Source organism: Typopeltis vanoorti, chromosome 2 (assembly GCF_054136105.1).
Source record: "Typopeltis vanoorti isolate ZY-2024b chromosome 2, IOZ_Tvanoo_1.0, whole genome shotgun sequence".
In the NCBI taxonomy this organism is placed as follows: Eukaryota; Metazoa; Arthropoda; class Arachnida; order Uropygi; family Thelyphonidae; genus Typopeltis; species Typopeltis vanoorti.
The window spans coordinates 125,271,057-125,294,635 of NC_143550.1; the positions used below are offsets into that span (position 1 = coordinate 125,271,057).

Consider the following 23,579-nt stretch of genomic DNA (forward strand, 5'->3'; position numbering starts at 1 on the left):
AACTTTACAACCTTTTATCATTGGATTGACATTACGTTTATTCAATATTTCGTAAAGTTGTGAGTACGTTATCTGCTATGCCGTATACTGTATTGGAAATAGAACACATAACCTTTTTCACCTTTTATTAATTTAAGCAATGCTTACTTCTACAACTCCATTAGGAAAAAATCCAGGGCCTGCTGTCCAATTTTCGGCGTCCATGTGAAAAATTCCCACAAGAACAATCCCCACAATTACCAAGAGGTTGATTAGCACTAAGCCGTTATTTAACAAACAGGATAACTGAAAAAGATTTCATTTTCGTTATTTTGGAATTAAATTTTCATACTTCTAGTTTTGAGATTTTAAGAATAAAGGAAACAATATCTTCAAGTTTGTGAGTTACATTTCGAATCAAACGAAAATAATTAATAAAAAAAACAAATTTGTTTATAGTAATATTGTACTAAATGTTATTAATTTAAATAACAATATTGTATTTAAATAAACTAAAAGTTTCAATAGGGATTAAATTATTTAATGTTTTCATTAAAATTACTAAATAACTTCCATATATTTTAAAGGATTGTTATTTGATAATTGTTTCGTGAGAGAAATATACGAAGAAGTAGCCTAAAATAAAATAATCTTAAAAAAAAACAGGAATTCCCCAGAGGTCTCACTTAGGATACCATTTGATTTAGGAGCGGTTCTGTACATCTCAGTACTAACGTTACATTTATATCACGAACGACGAAGCTATAAATGTAACGTTATACTGAGATGTACAGAACAGCTCCTAAATCAAATGGTATCCTAGGTGAGACTTCTGGGAATTCCTGTTTTTTTTTAAGATTATTTGATTCGTCCAAGAGTTTCTTTTTTATACTATTGGTGACAATTTTCAGTAATGAAAACATCAGTGGGAGCAGCTTTTAAGTTCCGAGATCTATAGTGGTACTATGAGCTTGGCTATAAACGTCCAAAGCGATTGTATGAGTCTCCAATCATTAAACCAGTACTACAGGTAGAACATTTTAATCTCTCTCTCCGGAATAATGAAGTTGTTATAAATTCCTTTAGTGACACGTTTTTGATGTTTTTTGATTGCAATTCAAACCTCCGAAGGTTTTAAGGGGTCAGAATCTACCCCCCCTCCCCCATTTTACCTTTATAATTTCTAGATACTTCATTTTGAAACTTCTCTAATTACAGATCGCAATATCCACAGTGTTGTATTTAGAAATCCTAAGATAAACCGATATTTAATTTTATTTATATTTAACCTTTTTTTTAAAGCCTCGAGGAATATTTAAGATTTTTAAAAATGCGTTAATGGGTTGATTTTCTGATCTGAAAATATTTCCCCCCAATGGAATGTTTTGAATTTGGTCGGAAAAACTAGTTAAAATCCCGTCTAGGATAAGAGGACCCTTTATAAGAACTTTTCAACTAAAAAGGAGATAACTGGTCTCATACGAAGGTGATAGGATTCCCTCTCCACAAGAAAAATCAGACTAACGATCCCAAGAACTCATGATATAATCGCCTCATAGTTTCAGTTTAGGTTACATACAAAGCGTATTCTTCTTGGGCTCGAATACTTAAAAAAGGAACAATATCGTATTCATATTATAGCTGGTAACAAACAAGCAAGTTATTATCCAACTTTTGCTAAAAAAAAAAAAAAGAATCTACACAACAGAAATGGCGATTTCAATTTTGAATTTTTTTTATTGTTTCAGTTTATTCGCAAGAGGTTTATCCCGCATCAATCGATTTATCTATGTATACATAACAAAAGCTAGAAATCAAGAAACTTTAGTTGGTTACAATTAAAAAAAAAGTCATAACGTAAAGCTTATTTCAAATAACCACGTCCACGCCTCAACAAAACTGAAAAACAAGGATAATGTATTGCAGAGAGAAGTCTACGAAATCTGAACAAGAAATGCCCTGGGAAGACGCAACGTGTTTAATATTTGCATTTGCAAGTTTGTTCGCTAATGTATTCCCACAAGCTGTTATTACGGCACGTTGTGTGTCTAAACTTTCCACTCGATGTACCCTCTGCGGAGAAGCCCTCCCAACCTAACAATTAGTAAAGACCTCGTTAAGAAAATTACTGACTGCAAACGCATCATGAATCTGAGCATGGTCTTTATGGATAATTATATGACGTTCGCCGCTACGCCTTTTCCATTTCGGACACCAGAAGGTACTCCAACATGTGAAGGAGTCTATTGATTAAGTGGTCTTCCCATAAAAGTATAGACCAGTAAGACGAAGAGCCGAAACAGCTCTCCTTATTATAGCATTGGAAAGAGCTTTTGAACTTCTTTAGCATAATAAGAATTTGTCACTAAGGTACAGAGCCGAAAGACTTCAATCTGACATAGATATTAAAATAGAGTTAAAGTTTCTCATTACATCATTTAAATATTACCCCGTTGGCGACTATTTATTCAAACATGTCAAAAATCATTCATTTAATAGTTACCTTGACTGTACTTGCTAAAATAGCCCCAACTAGCCAGGTGATAAGAACCGCTGGTACATCCAAGTATTTTTCCAGTCCAGGTACGTGATGCTGACTCAGATGTCCACTAAACACACGGACAATAGTGCCGTTTGTAAGGAGGTCAAGATACTGGCTACACGATTTTGCTGCAAGAGCTGCACCAAGAGTATATTCCAGCACCATACTCCATCCCACCAAGAACGCACATAATTCTCCAGTTGTGGCATACGTGTAAGCATACGCAGAGCCGCCTCTTGGGAATCTTGTTGCTAGCTCGGAATAACAAAGACCTAAAAAAAATGGTAGATTAAAAATACCGTTGGAAGTTAGTAGATGAAACTTATAGTAGGGTAATTTCGAATTATGAATTATCAATGTTAAAATAAAAATCCCAATAAATTATTTTCTTCAATTAATTTAATTAATACCAATTAAAGTTAAATTTCTCGTCATATAATTTCCGGTTTTTCTCCTTAAATTTTTTGTAAGTAGTAGGTTGAAATAAAAAAAAAATAATAAATTAAAAATATAGACATGTCTTTCATTAATAAAATATAATTTCATTTATCTTTCTTCTGCAATGCGCATGTCACTTATGTTATATGTAGTTGCGGATTTTCTGCACTAATAGTTGACAGTTAAAACAATATATTTGCATTAACCTTGACCTCCTGTTCCCAGAGCAGTTCAAAAAAATTATACGCAAATAAAGTAAACATTCTATTATAACTCAATGGGTATACGAACCACGAATAACAAACATCAAGGAAGAACGAAATTGTTTCATGGACCATTTTCCTACAACGTATCTGGTATATATTGAGGATAAATAATAAATTTGGGGAAAAAGCATGTAAACATTTTCTTTCTTCCTTGATGTTTATTATTCATGGTTTGTATATTGGATAAGCCGTACTCAAGTCAAAATAAAATTCTGCTTTCGTTTGTTCTAACTATGAAATTTTGCCAAAACGTTCTCCCAAGTGGACTTATAGACGAAGTTAAGTGATGGATGAAGTACTGTCATTTCAACTTATAGTTTATGATTTTCCATTTACTCATCCTAATAAATATAACTTTGTGTTAGATTAAAAATATAAACTTAAAATCTTCAAAATTCTACTGTTCCATTTTACAGATTTGAATGCTGAATCAAAACTACTGAAAATACGTTTTAATTTTCTGACTTTCTAGTGGCAGTCATTGTCAGACTGAGACTCTTAAATGTTCGAAATCAATCCCATTCCACTAGATTGGACATCACAGAAATCCCAGAATTTTTCTAGATATAACTTCGCAAATTTAAATGCTCTTTTGGAGACTGACGAGGAGAATACTCCTGAACTGCTCTGGGAAGGGATACTTAAGATTATAATACAGGTTATAAGAAACATCTAGATCCACCAAGAGGAACGTTTAGCAGAACCAAGACACCCATGGATCTCAGAATGAACATGGAATATAATAAAGAGGAGGAGGTTGAAGAAACAGAGAGAGAGAGAGAGAGAGAGAGAGAGAGAGAGAGGAGTTAATAACCTCCAGCAGGGTTAATCAAGGTCACGGGAATGGGGGTATAAGGATGTGTTTCATAGATTGGTTACAAGGATATTGGAGACGGAAATATGATCTAGATGACATAATAGGATTGAGGACAAAGTCGAGGATGAGATTCGTAGATTCATAGATGCGACTCATAGATTACTTAGAATCTATTGAATGTGTTCCGCAAATGAAGTTAGTTATGAGAGGTAATGAAATTACTCACACATTATCAGGTTGATAATTAACTTGTATAGTGATCAAGAAGCCAAGGTAAGAATCGGTGCTGGATTAACTGATTGACTTCAGATAGGCAAAGGAGTTGGATGTTAGGGGATTACTTCCTCTTCATATGTTCAGTGTACTGAGTAAATCGTGCGTGTAGCAGCCGATTCGCCGATGTCAGGAATTTCAGAGGATCAGCAAGCTGAGATCATACAGTACTTCTCCGTAATGCGAAGAAGAACTAGAACGAATGCTTGACAGATATCATGAGATCATCAAATAACTCCAGAAAGGCAAAAGTTACGGTTCTTGAAGGAAATATGAGACAGATGAGGTCATAAGAAACAAGTGTACTTTAATGGAGATATAACTGATGATGTCAGCAAATCTGTAACTGGGATCCATTATCATTGTGAATTTGAGACTTCTCAAAACATTATGGATGATAAAGTTCCTCCTGGGAAAAAAAAGGAAGAGGTAGAACCATCAGTGAGATGGATGGATGGATGGATGGATGGATGGTGTGTTTAGAGTGAATAATCTTTGAAGAGTTGAAACCTCGAGAAAAATCGACAATAGGACCACCTGACGAGGTATAAAGTAACTACAAGGCATCTGCTGACGTCCAGTGTTTGCATTTTAATTATTTTATTCAACTGATTTTAATTATTATTACTTTTTTATGGAGAACTTTATCTTAGACATTGGTTATGATGAATATTTATTCATATTAAAAGCGAAGCATAAATTCTCTATGGAACCATCTCATGGAAGATGGAAATGTTAACAATTCTAACTCTTATTAATGACCTGATTTCAACAAAAAAATTAAGGTGTCCTGTCTGCGTCCTTTATATACTTTTAGAGATATTTTTTCAACCGGTTCTTTTTTTTAATACGTTTACAGTCATACTTTACAATAGTCATCACAATATTTAAATTATAAATGTATAATAATTTATTCTTTTGTATTAGTTTATACTTTGAATATTATACTATAGAAAGAGGTTGAAAACTTTTATGCTGGCTCAGCAGTCAGGTGAATACCTAACTAGATAGACTTCAACCTGGGAGGGTGCTTCGTCGCATAATATATAACAATCGCCAGACCTACTCATTGTATGTTTTTGATAATACTGTGGCTAATTTTTACTCCGTGTTATCAAGTTTATTAATGTTAAAATAATATGTTAAATGCTAACTCGTACTTATATATTACTCAAGACTTACGGGAGCGAAACACCACTGAGAAAGGATTAAAATATAATCTTAATAATTCTGAGAATTTAATTCTTTAAGGAAGAAGTAAATGATATTTTTAATCCTTTCTCAATGGTGTTTCACTCCGTAAACCTCTAACATGAGTTTCTCCCAGCACTTAAGCCTTAAGTTATATGTCATGATCACATTCCCCCCCCCCCCCCAACACACAGCATTTTACACCTATTAACCAATTTCCGTGATCACAAATCTTTAGCTCTTCTCTCTTCATAAGTGGCATTATATATACCTGCCAACATCATCCTGGTCAACTTCTGAATCTCCTCCCCCTCTTCCACATCCCCAAGAAATCTTTTAAGATATATAATAACCTCCTTATTACTATTGTCGGTGTGTTTTCAATAACAAGATAACCTAACAGCTTTTAGCACTTTTGCAATATGCCCTTTAAACTTTAACTCACGATCCCGGTATGTATCCACAAATTCCTGGTCTAATTAATTCTTTGCAGTCCATTTCCATCAATGTAGTACACATCATTTCATCCCAAGTTGCCACGTTAACCGAACGGCCATTTTCCATTGTACCATACTGTCAACCTATTTAAATCATCTTGCAACATCTCTACATATCATCCTCATTAACTATTGCTCTGCCCAGTTTTACATGATCAGCAAAGCTGAATATTACCCTCAGATCATTTTTCCCATATTATTAATGTACAAATTATATAGGAGTGGCCCGAGTACAGCGCACTCTGGCACATCGGTAGTGATGCCTTCCCATTAACTCTAGGCATCCATAAACTACTTTCTGATGTTTCTCTATCAGGCATCATTTTGTCCACATTGCCAGATTTCAAACATTTACTCCAATTTATATAACAGAATATCATGCGGTATTTCTTACTATCCTTCTACACTATCCTATTCCTATCTAACTATTCCTGAAACCATCTTCTCCAATATCTTGACCAACTCCTGAGAGGTTGTTCGGTTCAAAAAGTGCTATATCTATCTCAGAGTATCTTTTATGTCTTTTATGCAGCGGAACTATTTTTTCATCTTTCCACCCCCTTAGGACAACACCAGAGCTGAGACATAAAATGAGCAATCTGGTATACGTCCACCTGGATGATACGTCTTTAAAAATTATCCCTTAGTTATTCAACTAATTCGTTGATAGAATTTATGAAATTATAAATTATATAATTATATAAGTACAGGGTGTTCGGGATAAATTCGACAGTTTCGTAAGGAAAAAGAAAATCTTCTTTGTATCTATTAAATTTAATGAATTGACAAAAAAACATTACAGGCAGAGTTAATTACAATACTATCAACAAGATTTACTCAAAATAACCACCATTAGCATCGATCACAGCTTCAATTCTGCTTCGGAACCTCGAACAAGCTGATGCTACAGTCTCCCTGGGAAGGGCCGCAAAAACTGTTTTAATTTTATCCATTAACTGGGCTTTTGTATTACTGGAAGTGCGATTGGTGTCTTTTTCAACTGCGCCCCATACAAAATAATCCATGGGGTTAAGGTCTGGGGAGTTTGGAGGCCAAACATTTGGACTGGTGAAGTCGTAGAAATTTTCAGACAACCATTTTTGACTTTTCCCAGAGGTGTGGCAAGGGGCCGAATCCTGCTGCCATACACACGGCCTACCATTGGCTACCCTTGTTATCCAGGGCTTGACTACAGTTAGCAACTCCACGAACAAAGCCCGAATTCCAATGCCAGGGTTCTTCAACACCTGTTCCTGCAGATTTGCGAGGAATTCTGCTGTACGAACGCAATCAGATCGTCTGCTAGGGATCTTTCTTCTTGCTACATCCTCGTAGTCACCATTGCAAGTCTCTAGTTCATGCCTGATTGTTTTTACTGTATTCAGGGAGCATTGGGCAGCAGTCGTAATATCCTTATTTTGATGGCGGGCACGAATCATCATGATACAAGTTATTCTCTTCCATGATTCAGGTGGGTTCCAGCTATCCATCCTTTCTGACATCTTGTATATGAATGAAGAAGGGTCCAAACTTTTAAATGAAGAGAAGTGTGTGTTAATACATGTAACTTACGGAAAAATATAATTAATTATAAATATGTCAAATTTATCCCGAACACCCTGTATATAATATATAATACATAAATTATTCTACCATAGCCATTCTTACTTCTGCTTGTCACATTCTGAAATAACTATTTAGGATTACCCTTGAATAAATGAGCCATAACCCTAAAGTGATTTTGCTCCATACCGTATTGGACACCCTTCAGGCCTGGGCTTGATTACTTTCCTCTTGAAATTTCGACCACAACTTTCTCTCTCTCTCTCTCTCTCTTTGTGACTCCTGCTTAATGATGCAGTGTGCATCTACTTCCTTCAAACATCCCTTGACCATTTCACATGCACGATGAGCATCCAGCATTTTCAGTTTCTTATGTCAGGGCAAGCTCCAAGCAGTTTGTCGCAATTAACCAGCTTTGTAATCCCAACCCCTTCTTCTTAACTAGAAGTTCTACATGTTTAGCCACCTCTAAGGCCAAAACTGTATGATCACCTCACGAGTTAGTTGCAATGTAATCACCTTAGTTATAGAGGAATCCTCTGATGAAGTCACACTGCCCAACATTCTCAGTCCTCTATCATACCTCTCATCACATGATGGCTTAGATAACCATTCCTTAGTAGCTGCGTGAATTCCATTTTCTTCGGCACATGTGACTTCCTTCCTCCTTCCGATCTATGTTCCCATAGTTATTATCCCTCCACTCATTTTCTTATCCTTACCTAAAGCAGAAACCGAATATATATTTTGTCCTGTTCGCTTCTATCTCACATGATGACTTCAAATGAATGGCTTTCCATTTCACTGGCCTCCTATTGAACCCCTATTCGTTTTGGCTACAATTCATCTGCTATCATCAGCAATACCCCCCCCCCCTCCTGTTCACTCTATAAACCTGAAAATACTTTGGTCTTTCCATTCTATACCAATAATTATATCATCTCCTGTCAGCAGCATCTCGCTAATCCCAATGGCTTTCGTCCAAGAACTAACCACTGACAAAACAAAACACTTCTCTTTTGTTCCGAATGCTTTTTAACGTCAGTGTATACAAAGCTTAATATCCTTCTGGGCTCAAAATTACTCTTTCACTTTATATATATGGACTGCCTCATTCTGATTATTTACCTGTGGAACTATATTCAGTATTTTTTTGTTCATTTGCACATTCACTTGCCTCATTCCTGGACACGCACCTACACTCACATTCCCGTAATAGCAATACTTTCTCTGATTTTACATATTCTGAACACGAAATCCATTCAACTGCAAACCGTCAGTCATATATATCCTATCGTCGGTTAAAATCACTCCGCACGCACGCACGCACGCACGCACGCACACACACACACACACACAGAATTCTACATCATTTCTACTGCACATTCTACGCAATGACTCACTTGCTATCCTAGCTCTGCTCACCTCGTCTTTGTTACACTGTGGCAACAACAATCTCACTGTCTTACTCTCCCACTCTCCTCATTTATTACTAGCAGTAACTCTTTTCATGTCTTCCTTCATATCATATTTGTCACCTTTCTGATCATTTGTACCCGACAGAACGATCAGTCTTTCACTTTACCTTTCTGCATCCTAACGGTCTCACTAACGTCGTTTATCTTCGCACTTGAGAAGCACGATTTCCTAGTACTCTCATCGAGCACCTTCCCCAACTCTTATCACTGAATGTCGTACAAAATTCTCTCTCTCTCTCTCTCTTTCTTTTCCGTTTAGTGGAGCGTTCCTTTCTTTTCCCCTTACACTTCTTCTTTCTTTCTTTCTCTTCTCAGCAATGCCATCGTTTACTGTTTATTATTACTATACGTTACACGAATTATGTAAAAGAATCACTGAAATTATTAATAACACGAAACCACGAACAAATACTATCAAAGCAATAAGGAAGGAACGAAAAGAATGGACAAACATTTAGGTTATATTTTTAGAATCAATACAAAGCAATTATATATTTTTTGAGAAATAAAAATTCTATAAAATATCTTTTTTCATTTTCAAAGTTTTAATATCTACTGTTAATAGTTCAAATGCTTCATATTCTATCATTAGGAAATATGTGAAAAAGAAATGGAATTCCATTACAACAGTTAATCGAGAATAAATAGCATTCGTAATGACTTGCAAAAAATTTGTTACATAAAACATAAATAAAAGTGAAAAATTGAAATGCCTCTTCTGATTTTTTTTTCTTTTTTTTTTACGAAAAAATTTCACTTCTCACAGACGATAGATATTTTCAATATCTGGTTAGAGATTATGTATAAAAATATAATTTTCACTTGACTATAAATTCATCAACTGGATTTTGAACATAATAATAATATATTCAAATATGTCCGTGAAAAAGAATCAAATATTTATTTATCAAAACAATATTTTTTATTAACATCAGCTAAAAATAATTGCTCATTTTTCGTATAAAAATTATTCTGAATAAACTTTATAGAAGATCTCATAATAACGACAACTCTTTGCTGAATTAGCTGGTTATTTCTAACAGTTTGATCTTCTTAATTTGACTAGAAGAATTTAAAAATGTTCGAAGTCTATCAGTATAATAAGGGATTTCCTTCGTAATTTAATTCTATTAGTTCAATACCACGTATTATTGAAAAACTTGCTGACATCTAGCCTATTAATTCGTACACTAACGTCAGTCATATCCTCTCTTTCCCATTCAGACTGCAACGTATGTGTCAAACAACCCCTTTCTCTTTATTTCTACTTATTGTCAATGTTCTACGATCTTGAGGTCGCCATGTTTATCTACTTGTGCAACAACTTCGCTGTTTCCTCACCGTTCCCAAATCCAAGTGACCTGATCTGAGCACAGGAGTCTAGTTACATTAGGACCTTATCAATAAGACCGCTATCCTTCAATCGCTTTTGTCATTTCCATAAATATAATCCGCATCAGACAGCTTCCTCTCGCTCAAATTGCGAGATCTACCATTTGGAGACGTAAAACCGGCATTGGATCTCCTTTGCACACGATTTCAGTCTGGTGAAGGCATCGTGAAGGGATATTGTATCAGAGCTAAAAATTAATGCATCATCATCATCAGCCATCGAACGTTATCATCTTTCAAACTGAATGTCCAAATCAAACGGCAGCAGGTTTATGACCAGAGTTAGTTTCACCGCGATTGGAATCAGAACCAGTCTATTCCAATCACGCTTGATAGAAAGCAGTCCAGTTTTGTCATGGAGCTCAGCCGATAACTGTTCAATAATTTAATAACGTAATAACAATTACGTTTTCAGTATTTCATATTTTATAATCTTAGCAATTTTGAAATAAATTATTACCTGTATTGGTGAAGGACAGTGTTCGGATAAATTGCTTATTCTGTGTAGGCACATAATGGCAGAAGATCTATAACTATCGCCAAGCGTATAATTAGATCGAGTACTTCACAGCTATAATGAACCTATAATTTATCTATCTGGTTAAAATGGCGCAATAATCCAAGCATAGCAAGTGGGGTATTGCCTAATAATTTTCAAAAGTTACATTACTGTCACGGCATCAAAGTGGCAATAAATAATGACGTTCGTGGAAGTGTTTATTTCCAGTAACCTGTTTGGTTACTCTTCCGTTAAATCGATTAATAGGAAGTAATAACGAAGCGACGGAAATAATGCAGACGACAAAAGAAGATCAAGTGAGAAATCGATATAAAACTCTGCAGTTAAGTAACTAAAATTAAAAAACAAAAGATCAAGTGACACAACTATGATGACGAAAAAATAGTGAAATATTACAGTTTATCGTGAAGAATGAATTTTTTTCGTCTGATCTGCTATTAATTATACAAAATATTAGAAGAGTCTTGATAAGCATTGAATGTAGAGCAATTGCAAATTCTAACCTCGAACCAGTTTTAATTTATTATCAGATTTAATCAATATGTTTCTGTACACAATGAAGAAACGCAACAAAGAGTAGAATAAGGATTAAAAGAGAGACGTCTCAGGAGAATTTAAGAACAGAACCCCAAGAATTTATAAAAAATACAAAGACGATCTAAAACTGAAAAGATTCTTTTCAACTATGTGAAAACTAATTAAATATTAAAACAAATAAAAACCCAGTAAATTATATCCGGAACGAAAACATCTATGACAATTATTGCTTATCTAATGCAAGGCATTTTCCAGGGTAGGATAATTATTAGACACGTCTCTAGAAAAAATAGAAATACAATTACGACGTACGTGCGGTTCTCTTGTAAAAATTGTTGTGACGAAAGATAGTATACGCAGAATAGAAAACAGAGGGCGTTTTTCAATTATAGTAGATATGCCAACTCATAGTCACTTTATGTGAGTGCCGAAATTAATCTAATTTTAGGCGATAGCTGGAGTTGGATCTCCTCCTGTAAAGCATATTACGATAAATATGGTAACTTGGGTCATTTGCAGAATTTAAATAGACTTCTGCTTATTACCAGGATTTGCTTCAAAGTTTTCCTATTTTGATGGAATGTATATAAGCGAAATGTTTCCACCTCTTCTAGCTCATTCTCTCTCTCTCTCAGGACATCAGACTTTCTAATTTAATTATATTCAGTGAGTCGCACTGCAGTTAAAGTTCAATAGTTCATCCCCTTTGGTGTGCTGCAAAGTGTGACCTTTTTCATAGGGCTGCTAAAACATAAAATAAAAGGTCATGAACTATTGCTATAGAGAACAGATTGGTTCTTTGATTACATGCATACGTGTAAGTGGCTCCCTGTTAACCATGCTATAAACACTACAAATGAAATAGATTTTTTAGCGCGGCTTCTGTCTTTTGAATATTACGTTTCATTTATGAAATAAGCTTAAGTTATATATTATTCGGTATGCAAAACAAAATGATTGTTACTATATTTCTTAATAAACTATGGAAAGCTTCTGAAAGTATTTTGTACCTTATTTCACTAGTAGAAGTGATATGCATTACAGTAGGAGGAGGTCCAAACACAGGCCGACACGAACGTTGGTGCTAATTTTCTTAAATCATAAAGGGAGAACATTTCACATTGCTTTCGTTGACCAAAGCGTACACTTTCATTCGCGGTTATAATTACCTCAGCAAGTAAAAACTATGCAAATTTTGATTTGTTCAGAAGTGAAACACTAAGGTAAAACTATTCTTAATAAAAAATTCTACACGGTATTTTTACAAGCAACTCCGGGCCTCTGAAAGGTAGGTGGAAGTGTTGGCACTCTGGGTGATAAAATTATCCACCAGCTGCAGACTTTGACGAACTTCCATGCATATAGTGGAATTTCGAATCCAAAAAATCAATTCGCTTGGTCAGCATTGATTTACGACCAGCCCGACATGAAAAGCTAGAAACATCAGAGATAAACACTATGTTTTTCATGCCATTTCAGGTCTCCAAAAAGCCAAGTAGTGATCTTACTTCGGGCAATGGGAATCATTTTTCACCTAAAGATGCTCGCAATCATTCATCTCCCCATCGTGACTCAATCTGCAGCATTTTCGTGCTCTTGAAATTTCACAGCACTTCTTTGAATAGTTGTTGATCCTTGTTACAACTATTCAAAGAAGTGCTGTGAAATTTCAAGAGATTTCAAGAAAGAAATTCAATGATGATTTTATTAAATTTATTTAAAATTTTCGACTTTAATTTGCAGTTTAACATACATAATACTATATTTAAGTTATCAGTAACAACAGTGTTGCAAAACATTTTTTCTGACTTCTTTATACCATTGGTAATAAAAACACAAAATGCAGGTGCAAAATGTGTCACTCTTTGAGGTCGTTCAGGAGCACCGCTTGACATACCCAGATTTACACGCCTGTATTTTAATTACTACACCCATCAGTAATTAAAATCTTAATTACTGTGGGTGAAATTAACTCTTTAGTCGTACTTTCGACAAAAGAAAGACAACAATATCGCCTTTAAATTATGATATACGATAAAATAACAAAGTAATTTTATAAACTTGGTTTTTTTTATAATTATATGTAGAAAGTATTTTACCTTTGATATCATAAATGTTAAAGATACCAAGCAATTTTAAACCTGGTTTTACTCCATTTCCCAAGTAAGCAAACAGACAAACAAGTCAAGTTTGCGCCTGCAAGTGTTGCAAGTCTAGCTGATCCTACAGGTAGTGCAAGACCAAGGCAACTCATGGTAAAATCAAAGCTTATTCTACTTTTACCCTCTAGGAGATGTGTTTTGGCATTAAGGGTAAATATTAAGATTAGTGATCAGAGCTTATTCTACTTTTACCATGAGTTGCCTTGGTCTTGCACTACCTGTAGGATCAGCTAGACTTGCAACACTTGCAGGCGCAAACTTGACTTGTTTGTCTGTTTGCTTACTTGGGAAATGGAGTAAAACCAGGTTTAAAATTGCTTGGTATCTTTAACATATATATATATATATATATATATATATATATACACATCTCTAAAACATTGAAAAAACATCTAGAAGCACTCGAGTTAGATGGATTAAAAATTGGGCAGCTGCAAAAGGCCGCTTTGTTCGGCACAGCTTTCATTTTCAGAAAGTATTTCTACAACTCATAGGCCCTTGGGTAGGGCTCGAATTAGTTGAATATAACCAGCCTTTTCTTAAGACTGAAGAAGCAAATCAAGCTTTGATGAATATTATATATATATATATATATATATATATATATATATATATATATATATATATATATATATATATATATATATATATATATATATATATATATATATAGTAATGATATAAATAATATGTAGATATGGTTTTTTTCTGCATTTTTTTTTTAAAAAAAGAAGTATTTTATGAAATAATTCTTGGGCGACCATTTCTTCGGGGACCTTTGTTGAAAAATAACGTTCATTTTATGTTAATACAAACAATAAACGCTTTTAATAAGTGTGCTAAATCTTAAAAACCGTCTTAATTAGAACACGTATACTTGCCTTTCCGCTTCTTCCCAAGTTTCGGGAGCCTATCGGGAGAAGATAGACAAGGGAGCATGGAAAAATGAAGTCACTTATGCGCATGTGTATTATTCTTAAACACTGATATTTTTAAAGCTCACTTTAATTCTATTCTGTTCTTCCCCTAACAATTTGTCAACAGTGTTTTGAAGATGACAGATTTCATCTAAACTCATAGAACTATTAATTATGTACATGTTTTGCTAATTCTGCAAATAATAATAATATAAATAAAATAGATGTCCTACTTTTTTTTTCTATTATTTTCCGATGATTAAAGTTGCCGTGTAAACATTAAGGGCGAAGTCTATAATTTTGTGAAGTCTGAAATTCTTTAAAGCGATACTTGTTTTTTAAATAGAAATGTTTGATGCGAGTTATAAAAAAGTTGGATACTAAATGAATTCTTAATTACCTCACTCAGCTTTTCGAAATCACCGTAAAACTTTTTTTAAAAACTGTGCTCGCTCAGTCTGTAGTAATAAACTTCATGTTTATTTATTATCTTCGTTGGTTTTTTGCATATTATTAAATAGTAATTACGAATCGCACCACCACTAATATTCCTATTATTTAAATTACATAAATTAAATTCCAGAAATTACTTATACTATAATGACTTTTAATCTCTGTGTAAAATAAATTGTTTACCTCCTAGACATGAAGCCACGGATGCCACTAGTATGGACAAAACCACAGACGGACCAGCATGATCCCTTGCAGCTGGGGCTAGAAGTGCATACACTCCTGTTCCCAGAACTGTAGCTAAACCTGTTAAGAGATTTAGATAGCAGATAAACATAATAAGATAAACATGAATTTGAAAAAAACATCAATGTTAATGAAGAAACTTATCGAGGTTAAGCTATAATTTCCGTATATTATTATAAAAATTTCCTGTAAGACAATTAGAGATTTTCAGAAAGTTATAGTGTGGATTTAGAAATATAAGTATTTCTAGTTTAAATCACACACACACACACACACACATTTTTTATTTAGTGAAAAATTGTGTAGACTATCCAACCATTTTAATCTTCGTTCTATCTCCTGTTAGAGAATGGTGGGAGATGGATATCGTCGCTCAATGCGACTCGAATCACCCTTCCTGTTGGAAACTGGAAGTGTCTTGAAAGAGTTCCATGTTTAGTCTCTAGAGAAAAGTATTTGCGATATTCTAACTCTTAACTCACCTTCTAAGTGTAAGCCCACAGACGCTGCTAGTCTAGTTCTGCTTCCGTTTGTGTAATTCACATAAAAAATCTCATTCTCATAACCAGTGCGATACAATTCCTCTTAACCTTACCCCAACTCCTCTGAATACTAAGTGTGAACCACCAATTTTCTCGACATCCATTAAAAATCTTGGTGAAAACAATTAAGGGACCAATAATCCGATATGTATCAATTTATCTTCTCATACAAGAGTCCCCAGTTTTTATAATTAAAACTATAATTAATCTGATGAGTTTACAGTTATTCCTAAATTTTAACGCACTGAAACAAAATACTCGGAATAAATAAAACAAAATACTGACGGAAACAAAACACAAAATAATTCTAAATCCTGTCCAACTTCTATCAAATAATCATTCAATGCCACCCTCTTGCCAAATCGCATAAGCATTTGTTTATATTAAATTTTAATATAAACTAAGTTCCAAGATTGCATTTTTCCTATGCAATCTTGGAACCTTTTAATATTACACTGTACGTAAATTAGTTCAGAAAAGCTGATTACTTTTCCCAGCTTCTCATCATCAGAAAAGAGAAATTTATTTTTGAAATATTTATGATTATTTACAAATGTAGTAAATTTTAAAGGACACAAATATCAACCATATATTATCATATCAACCCCCCCCCTCCCATATAAGTAACCCTTTCCATATAACGATATCTGTTTGTACATTTTTAACAGTCTTTAAAAATTGAAACTATCCACCGGTTATGTCATTGTGAAATAATACTGTTTTCAGATAACAACAAATAAGTTCATTTTCGCATCATTATCTGTCACTCGAATCAAATAAACAATCCCATGGCTTATGACGTAACGCATACAAACAATCACGCTACATTGTTTACATATCGTCATGCTTAGAACACGTAAAACCATGTTGAACACGTCAGTATTTTTAAACAATGGCATGGATGCCACTATTGTTACGCGTCTGAGATACCCCAAACGTATAAAAAGGCTTCATTCCAGGCTCTCAGAGATAATCTCTAACGTGGTTATCCACCTCCTTCTGAGAGTACCAATGAAGTGGGATAACCAACTTCCTTGAGCTTTGGCATAGGTTCATTGGCATCTGTTTCAGACCCTTCGTGCGGAGGTACGTAATAAGGCGTGGAGCGGAAATGAGTAGCTTTTTCTGCACAGACGGAAGTTAAGGTGAGGGAAACGTACTGCTGCACGATGGGAACGGAATGGGTGAGGTTACCTCAAGTGTCTGCTCCACTGTGGCATTCCGAAGGTTGATCAGGCATACACGCTCGTTTAAGGAATCGTCGCATACTACAATGAGGCGCGGCCTTTAAGCGGCTGCATAATGCAATACCTGAACTCTCCTGTCTCTTACTTCGTGGGTTTAAGGAGCGCGGGTTTCGTTGACCAACTTCAGGCACTTAGGAGGCCGATTAGCTGGATTCTCTCAAATGGGAGTATTCGCTGATGATTCCCGGTTATGCACGCTTTTTCATGAAGAGGAAAGTTTCTTGAAAGTCAGCCATGTCTTCGGAGAAAGTGTCGGTAGCGAGGCTTTCTCGGAAAAGACGGCTGGCTTTTCGGGCAGGATATTCATCATGCAGTTTCCACACGTCGATATCATGATTTAACGCGTGGTGGAAACCACGGAAATAAACACTAATTAGAAAATGATCGCGGCTTTTGTTTTGTCACCGACAGTAAATCTGTAACAAAACATTTAATCTCAGGGAATGCGGTGGATGGGGTTAATAAAAGTGAAATGAAGTGTAATGGAAAGATTTAATTTATTGTTGTTGGGAGTGCACATAACAGTTTATTTGTTTTATGTCATTGCATATTAGAATGTATAGCTTGCAATTTGAAGCTTAGAAAGGGTCCAACCATGTTAAATACGTCAGCATTAAACAATGGCATTAAGGAAGTGTTAAGTATTTGTTAAGAAATATGTACAACATCAGTTTTGTAGAGACGATAACATCCATCACAAACAGCTGCTGTGATTTACGGATGGTTTCGTAATCTGTAATTTATGTAAAGGTGTTGACATAAATACCTTTTCCTTATTCTACCTTAAAGCAGTAGGATATACAACGATCTTGTCAGAAAATGGTCATAGTACTGTATACTGATTTTATTAGAACAAGGCATTTTACTGCCATCTTTCTCTTCTTTAGCAACAGCTGTTCCGACATACTATCAAGTCAGCAGATCAAATCTCTTAATTTCTATCCTCCCAAATTTCCCCTTCATGAAGATTGCGCTAATTTGTTTTCTTGAGCTTATCTTATCTTTCTAGGTCTCTGTATCTTTCCCTTGGTCTATTTGGTTGGTCTCTTTCCCTCAAATTTCATTTCATTCTTCTTGGTATTCTAAATTCATTCCAAATTGATATCCAAACAATCTCAAACGAGAGTTCACAAGCAGTGTAGCTTTAAATTATTCCTAATGTTCACATTTCTGTCTCTGTCTTACCTTGTTTTTCCCAACCTGTTCTTAAATCTTTCATTTCCATCGCTTGCATTCTATTCGCGTCCCTTTTTGTTAGTCTTCATGTCTCTGCTGCATAAATCAAAATGGGCAAGAAAGTACATTTTTCTGCTATATGCTGGAAAATTGTCTTCATAAATATACAAATCTCCCACCTTTGGAGTTGCTTAAGATACGAACGGCTCCTTTTGGATTGCGCACTTGCGCAGTGCGCAAGCTCAGCAAGAGTAAGCGGCATCCCTGTACTTAGAAAGAATCCCTCCTAGGTGTTTGGATCCCTCACCCCTTTCTCTTAAATATATCAGCAAATAGAGTATGAAAACAAAAATAAGAAAGTTGTATCCATCTTAATCTTCACTAGTTGTTCAGGTCTAGATTACACAACTTACTTGAACCATTTATTTTTAATGTATATAATGAAATGATGTCGTTATTGATATAAAACATCAATTTATATCAAAAACTCTCTAGTCTTTGATCAGGTGTTTTATTTCTAATCCACTTATCAAATCCATTAGTTAAATCACTTTGAAAACCGTCTTGTATACTGCTCATTTAGTGTTCCGACTAATTTCTCTCTTGTTCCATATGAATTTATTCAATTGACTTCCTACCATACCAGCTTTGTTGATTCTGTTGTCTATTTCCATATTTAATTTGTCATCTTCTATAAAAATTGTGCCTAAATAGCAGAAATGTTTTACTTCTTAGGATTTGCATTCAGGATGCATTCCAATTTTCTAATAAAGTGTTCCTGCCTATTTTCATAGTGTGTCTTTTTTTTGTGTGTTAATTTTTAGCTAATTGTACTTTTTTTCATAATTGCAGATTTCATGCCAAACTCTTTTGCTACTAATTTGGTATGAAAATAAGGACAATAATGAAATATTAAATAATAATTAAATAATAATAACATAATGAAAAATCAATACATTCCAAGTTATTTGTGTGTGCGTGCATGCGTGCGTGTGTGTGTGTGCGCGCGCGCGCGAATTTCTCAATCATAGATTTCGTAGCTTCCCAACACAGCAAAAAAAAACCAATAAATAATAACCAACTTTTGTCATCCTCAGATAAGCTTACATATAAGCTTCGAGGATGAAAGCAGAGAAATTAGTTCTCATCCAAGATGTATCACATGTAACCAAATGCATGAAATGTACGTATCACATGTAAACCAATACATGTAATGTATGTATTATATGTAAACAAATGTAAGTAATGTATCATATGTAATCAAATGTATGTAATGTATGTAAGTAATGTATCATATGTAATCAAATGTATGTAATGTATGTAATAACTGTAACAAATGTATGCAACGTAATAAAAAAATAAATAAATAAAAATTATTCTTATTATTAAGAGTGAGAGATACCATGGAGTCAGGAATACATCGAGGGAGGCCACATAATGCACGCACCAGCTGCCATATTGTTCTTAAATTCATTCACACTGCTTGCACACACAACATCCAATGGCAATCCATTCTAATCACGTACTACTCTATGAGAGAAAAATCTAGCCTTAACCTCCTTATTGACAGCGCTTATTCTCAACTTCCATTGATTCCTTCGCGTCCTTTCCCCACCCTCCAAAAAATGAAAAATTCTATCAACCGAAATCCTGTATGACCCTTTCAGAAGTCTAAGGCTCAATCATATCACCCTCTTTCTCCTGCTTGCTAATGTCTGCAGTCTACAAATATTCAATCTGTCTTCATAATCAGTATTCCACAATCCTGATGTCATTTTTAACATTCTCCTTTGCGCTCTCTCCACTGTATCAGCATTACCATGGAAACCAGGAGACCAGACCTGCGCGCATTTATCCAAGCGAAGTCTAATCAAGGCTTTGTAAAAAGGCAAAATGACTTCCTTATCTTTACATGTCAAGGTTATTTTCAGCATTGCCATTATTATCTGAGTTGTATTTAAAATATTTGCTATGTGACTCCTGAACTTCAACTTCCTGTCTACTAAAACTTCAAGATTTCTAGCCTGGTCTGTTTCTTTGAGTATAATCCTCCAATATAATACGACATTAGATATCTAATTACACCAAAGTGCATGATTTTGCATTTACTGACATTGAACTGACATCCACTTTCCCATTCCCACAATTCTAGTCTATTTAAATCATTATGCAAAGCACTGCATATCAGCAGCATTCCTGATTGCCCTACCTATCTTTGCATCATCAGCAAATAACTATGAGGCCTATCAATCAAATCCTTCCCAATGTCGTTCATGTACAGACTGAATAGCAATGGACCAAGGAGTGACCCTTGTGTCACACCACTGCTTACCTAGAATCTTGCAGATTCACCTCCATCCCCACCGCATATACGACATTTTGATATCTCTCAGTCAGCGATCCTCACATCCATGCCAATAGTTTATTATTTAAAATATTTATCACTTTCATAATGTGATTCATACAGATGATAACAGTGAAGATAATGTTCACTCTAGTTTCACACCTGATTTTACAACAAATCATCTTCCCGTACCTCCTTCAATTCTAACTGCTGACTTACAGCTCAAATATAATTGCTTAATATAACATGTCATTTACACCACATAACTGCAGCATTTCGAACAACTTTTCTCTGGGCACCTTGTCGTATGTCTTTTCCAGATCTGGGAGAGTTAATTACAGATCGTTTTTATATTCCCGTGATTTCTCGACTATTTGTCTTAAAGCGAAAATCTGATTTTGACAACTTCCATTTGGCCTGAACGCAGCTTATTCTTCTCCAAGTTTTTTAATGCACGCAATTTCATACATTTCCTGTTTTTCACCTACAACAACAGTGGTCTTGATTTCCTAAGGCGCCCAAAGTTACCACGATACTTCGCTTGGCCAGCTTTAAGCCGATTGGATCCATTTAAACCCCAAAGCGAAAAATTTTAAATTTAATAATATTTTGAAAGCCTTTGCTGAAAAAAACAAAAAACAAAAATATATAAATTTTCTTTATAATTATTTTCTCTTTTGTAAAAGTATAGTCAATTAATATATTTAATTTTTCATATTGTTTATAGCATATATTCTCGATAACTAAGTAACTTAATTTAGAGGCCCCAAGAAAATTAACCCAATTGGGGCCCCTCATTTGCAATGGCCAGCATTGACTAATGATGGTTCATTTAAATAAAAACTATATTTTGTACAAAGCTTCCGGTATTCAGACCAATACTGGAAGTAGGCTTAATCCTACACCAAGTTTGGTCTGCTTTCATTAAAAATCGAACTACCACGGACCTAGGATACGACACGCGTCAAACTACAGAACGTGACAGCAAGAACTAGCAGTGTTCCAATTCTGGTTATTTATTTATATGTAGTTGAGAAGTTCTGATAACATCTAATATGTGTAATTAATTGTTTGTAGTTTTATTTATTTATTTATTATTATTTTGTGTGTGTGTGTGTGTGTGTGTGTGTGTGTGTGTGTGTGTGTGTTACGTTTGTAATACTTCTGACGACTTACGAAACTTGTAAGGTTATATTTGTTTATTTTATTAAACTTGTTATGTTTAAAAAACATGGGTTTCAATACTGGCAGCTTTCTATAGAACTGCTAAACCACAGAAACTTATGTATTCAAAAACTACATTTATTTTTTTTTTCATGTGATCGATATCGTGTAGAATTTATTTCATTCTGCGTAGTCGAGTACTTTACTGAAGTACTTTTTAGCAATTTGCTTCTGACTGTGGATATTGTTAATAAGAATTTTAATCATCCTAGTTGCTTAATGGATCGCATATACCAGCACTTCCCAAACTGTGGGCCGCTGCCCCTTTGAGGGCCGTAGGTTTAGTTTAGGAGGCCCGTGAAATAATGAAAACAAATTAAAAATAGTTTAAGACTAAGTAGATTTTTTTTATCTTAAAAGAAACGTATTTAATTTTTATTATTTATTATTTCTTTTTTGTTATTTTTTATATTTTAATGGGAAAAAAATCACACATTGGTCTGGGTTCACAAATTTTGCTTCCTGCGTATTTCGGCGCTTAATGAATATTAGTAAATATATGCTTATTCATATAAGTTTCATTTCAAAGCAGAAATCTAAGAATTGCAGTTTCAAATATTTCACCTGATATTGACTTTTTGTGTAGCAGTATTGAAACACATCCATCACATTAAATTGTTATTAAACTTCTTTTATGGTTTTAATTCTTTCTTTATTACTACTCGTTTTACGTTTCTGTGCTTGTACTGCAAATGTACAATTAACAATATATCTATCTATCTATATAAAAATATGAGATAATGTGCCATGTCAAGTGTGTTTGTAAGATGCTAAAAATGTAATATTTGCATTTGATTTTTGCAATATTCGCTGTGTATGTTTTGTATTGAATATAAATACAATAAATATTATAATAATATATATCTATATTACGATTTTTTTTCGAGGGGGAGGCCTGGAAATATTTTAATTTTTCCAAAGGGGACCCTGGCATCCAGAAGTTTGGGAAGCACTGGCATATACCACCGTATACAATTTTATCAATGGAACAAAGTTGCCTCTATCTGGATTATTTTAAATTTGGAAATATGTTTCATTTGGTTTGGTGGTTAATTATAATTTACAAGCTGAGATCTTGTTTACGTCCATATTATTGGATGAGATCGAAGTGTTGAAAGTTAATTTTCTTTAGTTTGGATATAACGCTTCACTTAACATTTCGTTACCGTTTCTTGCACCAATCACATCATTTTTCGTCAGAATAATCAATGAGAATAGAACACCATTCCCATAATATGAAAAATGGAAAAGCGCTGATCGCAGTACAGCATCTTTGACTTTTCTTGTGACATTTTGCCTCTAAAAAAGACAAAGTGAATGTCACTACACTTCGAAATTGTAAAATATGGTCAATTGTATTTCATAAAAATTATGGCGCTCACTTTAGAAGTGGCTATAAACGCAGCACTCTCTTAAAAGGCGAGCTTGAATTATTCCAAACTTGTCAGCATTTCAATCATCCCACACTTTCCATTTTATTATCTAAACGCCGACGGGGTTCAGTTTCAAAATTAAACCCCATGAGTGATCCTCTTACAGTTACTATAATCGTATTTGGTTGATCTAACCACACGTCCCATCATGATATGTCGGTGTGTTTCAAACGCCGTTGGCGTTTCCGCGCATCCTGTATTCATGAAGTAAAATAGAGGCGGCGAGTATCTCCTCAATACTTCTCGATACTCCACTGTTCACCTCGACCATAAAACAAGCAAAAAAAAAAAAAAAAAAAATCAATCGCCAGACGAACATTCTCTTCTCCTCTCCACGTCGTCGCT

At 34.5% G+C, this 23,579-nt stretch overlaps 1 protein-coding gene across 1 annotated transcript in view; it reads right to left on the reverse strand.

Annotated features, from left to right (window-relative positions):
* The window catches only part of LOC150109416 (solute carrier family 7 member 14-like), a 52,801-nt gene that overhangs the window by 13,497 nt on the left and 15,725 nt on the right, over window positions 1-23,579 (reverse strand). The window contains exons 2-4 of the mRNA XM_090402332.1: window positions 15,209-15,328; window positions 2,483-2,793; window positions 148-285 (exon numbers count right to left, since the gene is read on the reverse strand). Of these exons, the coding sequence (XP_090258458.1) occupies window positions 148-285; window positions 2,483-2,793; window positions 15,209-15,328 (569 nt within the window). The remainder of the gene's footprint in view (window positions 1-147; window positions 286-2,482; window positions 2,794-15,208; window positions 15,329-23,579) is intronic.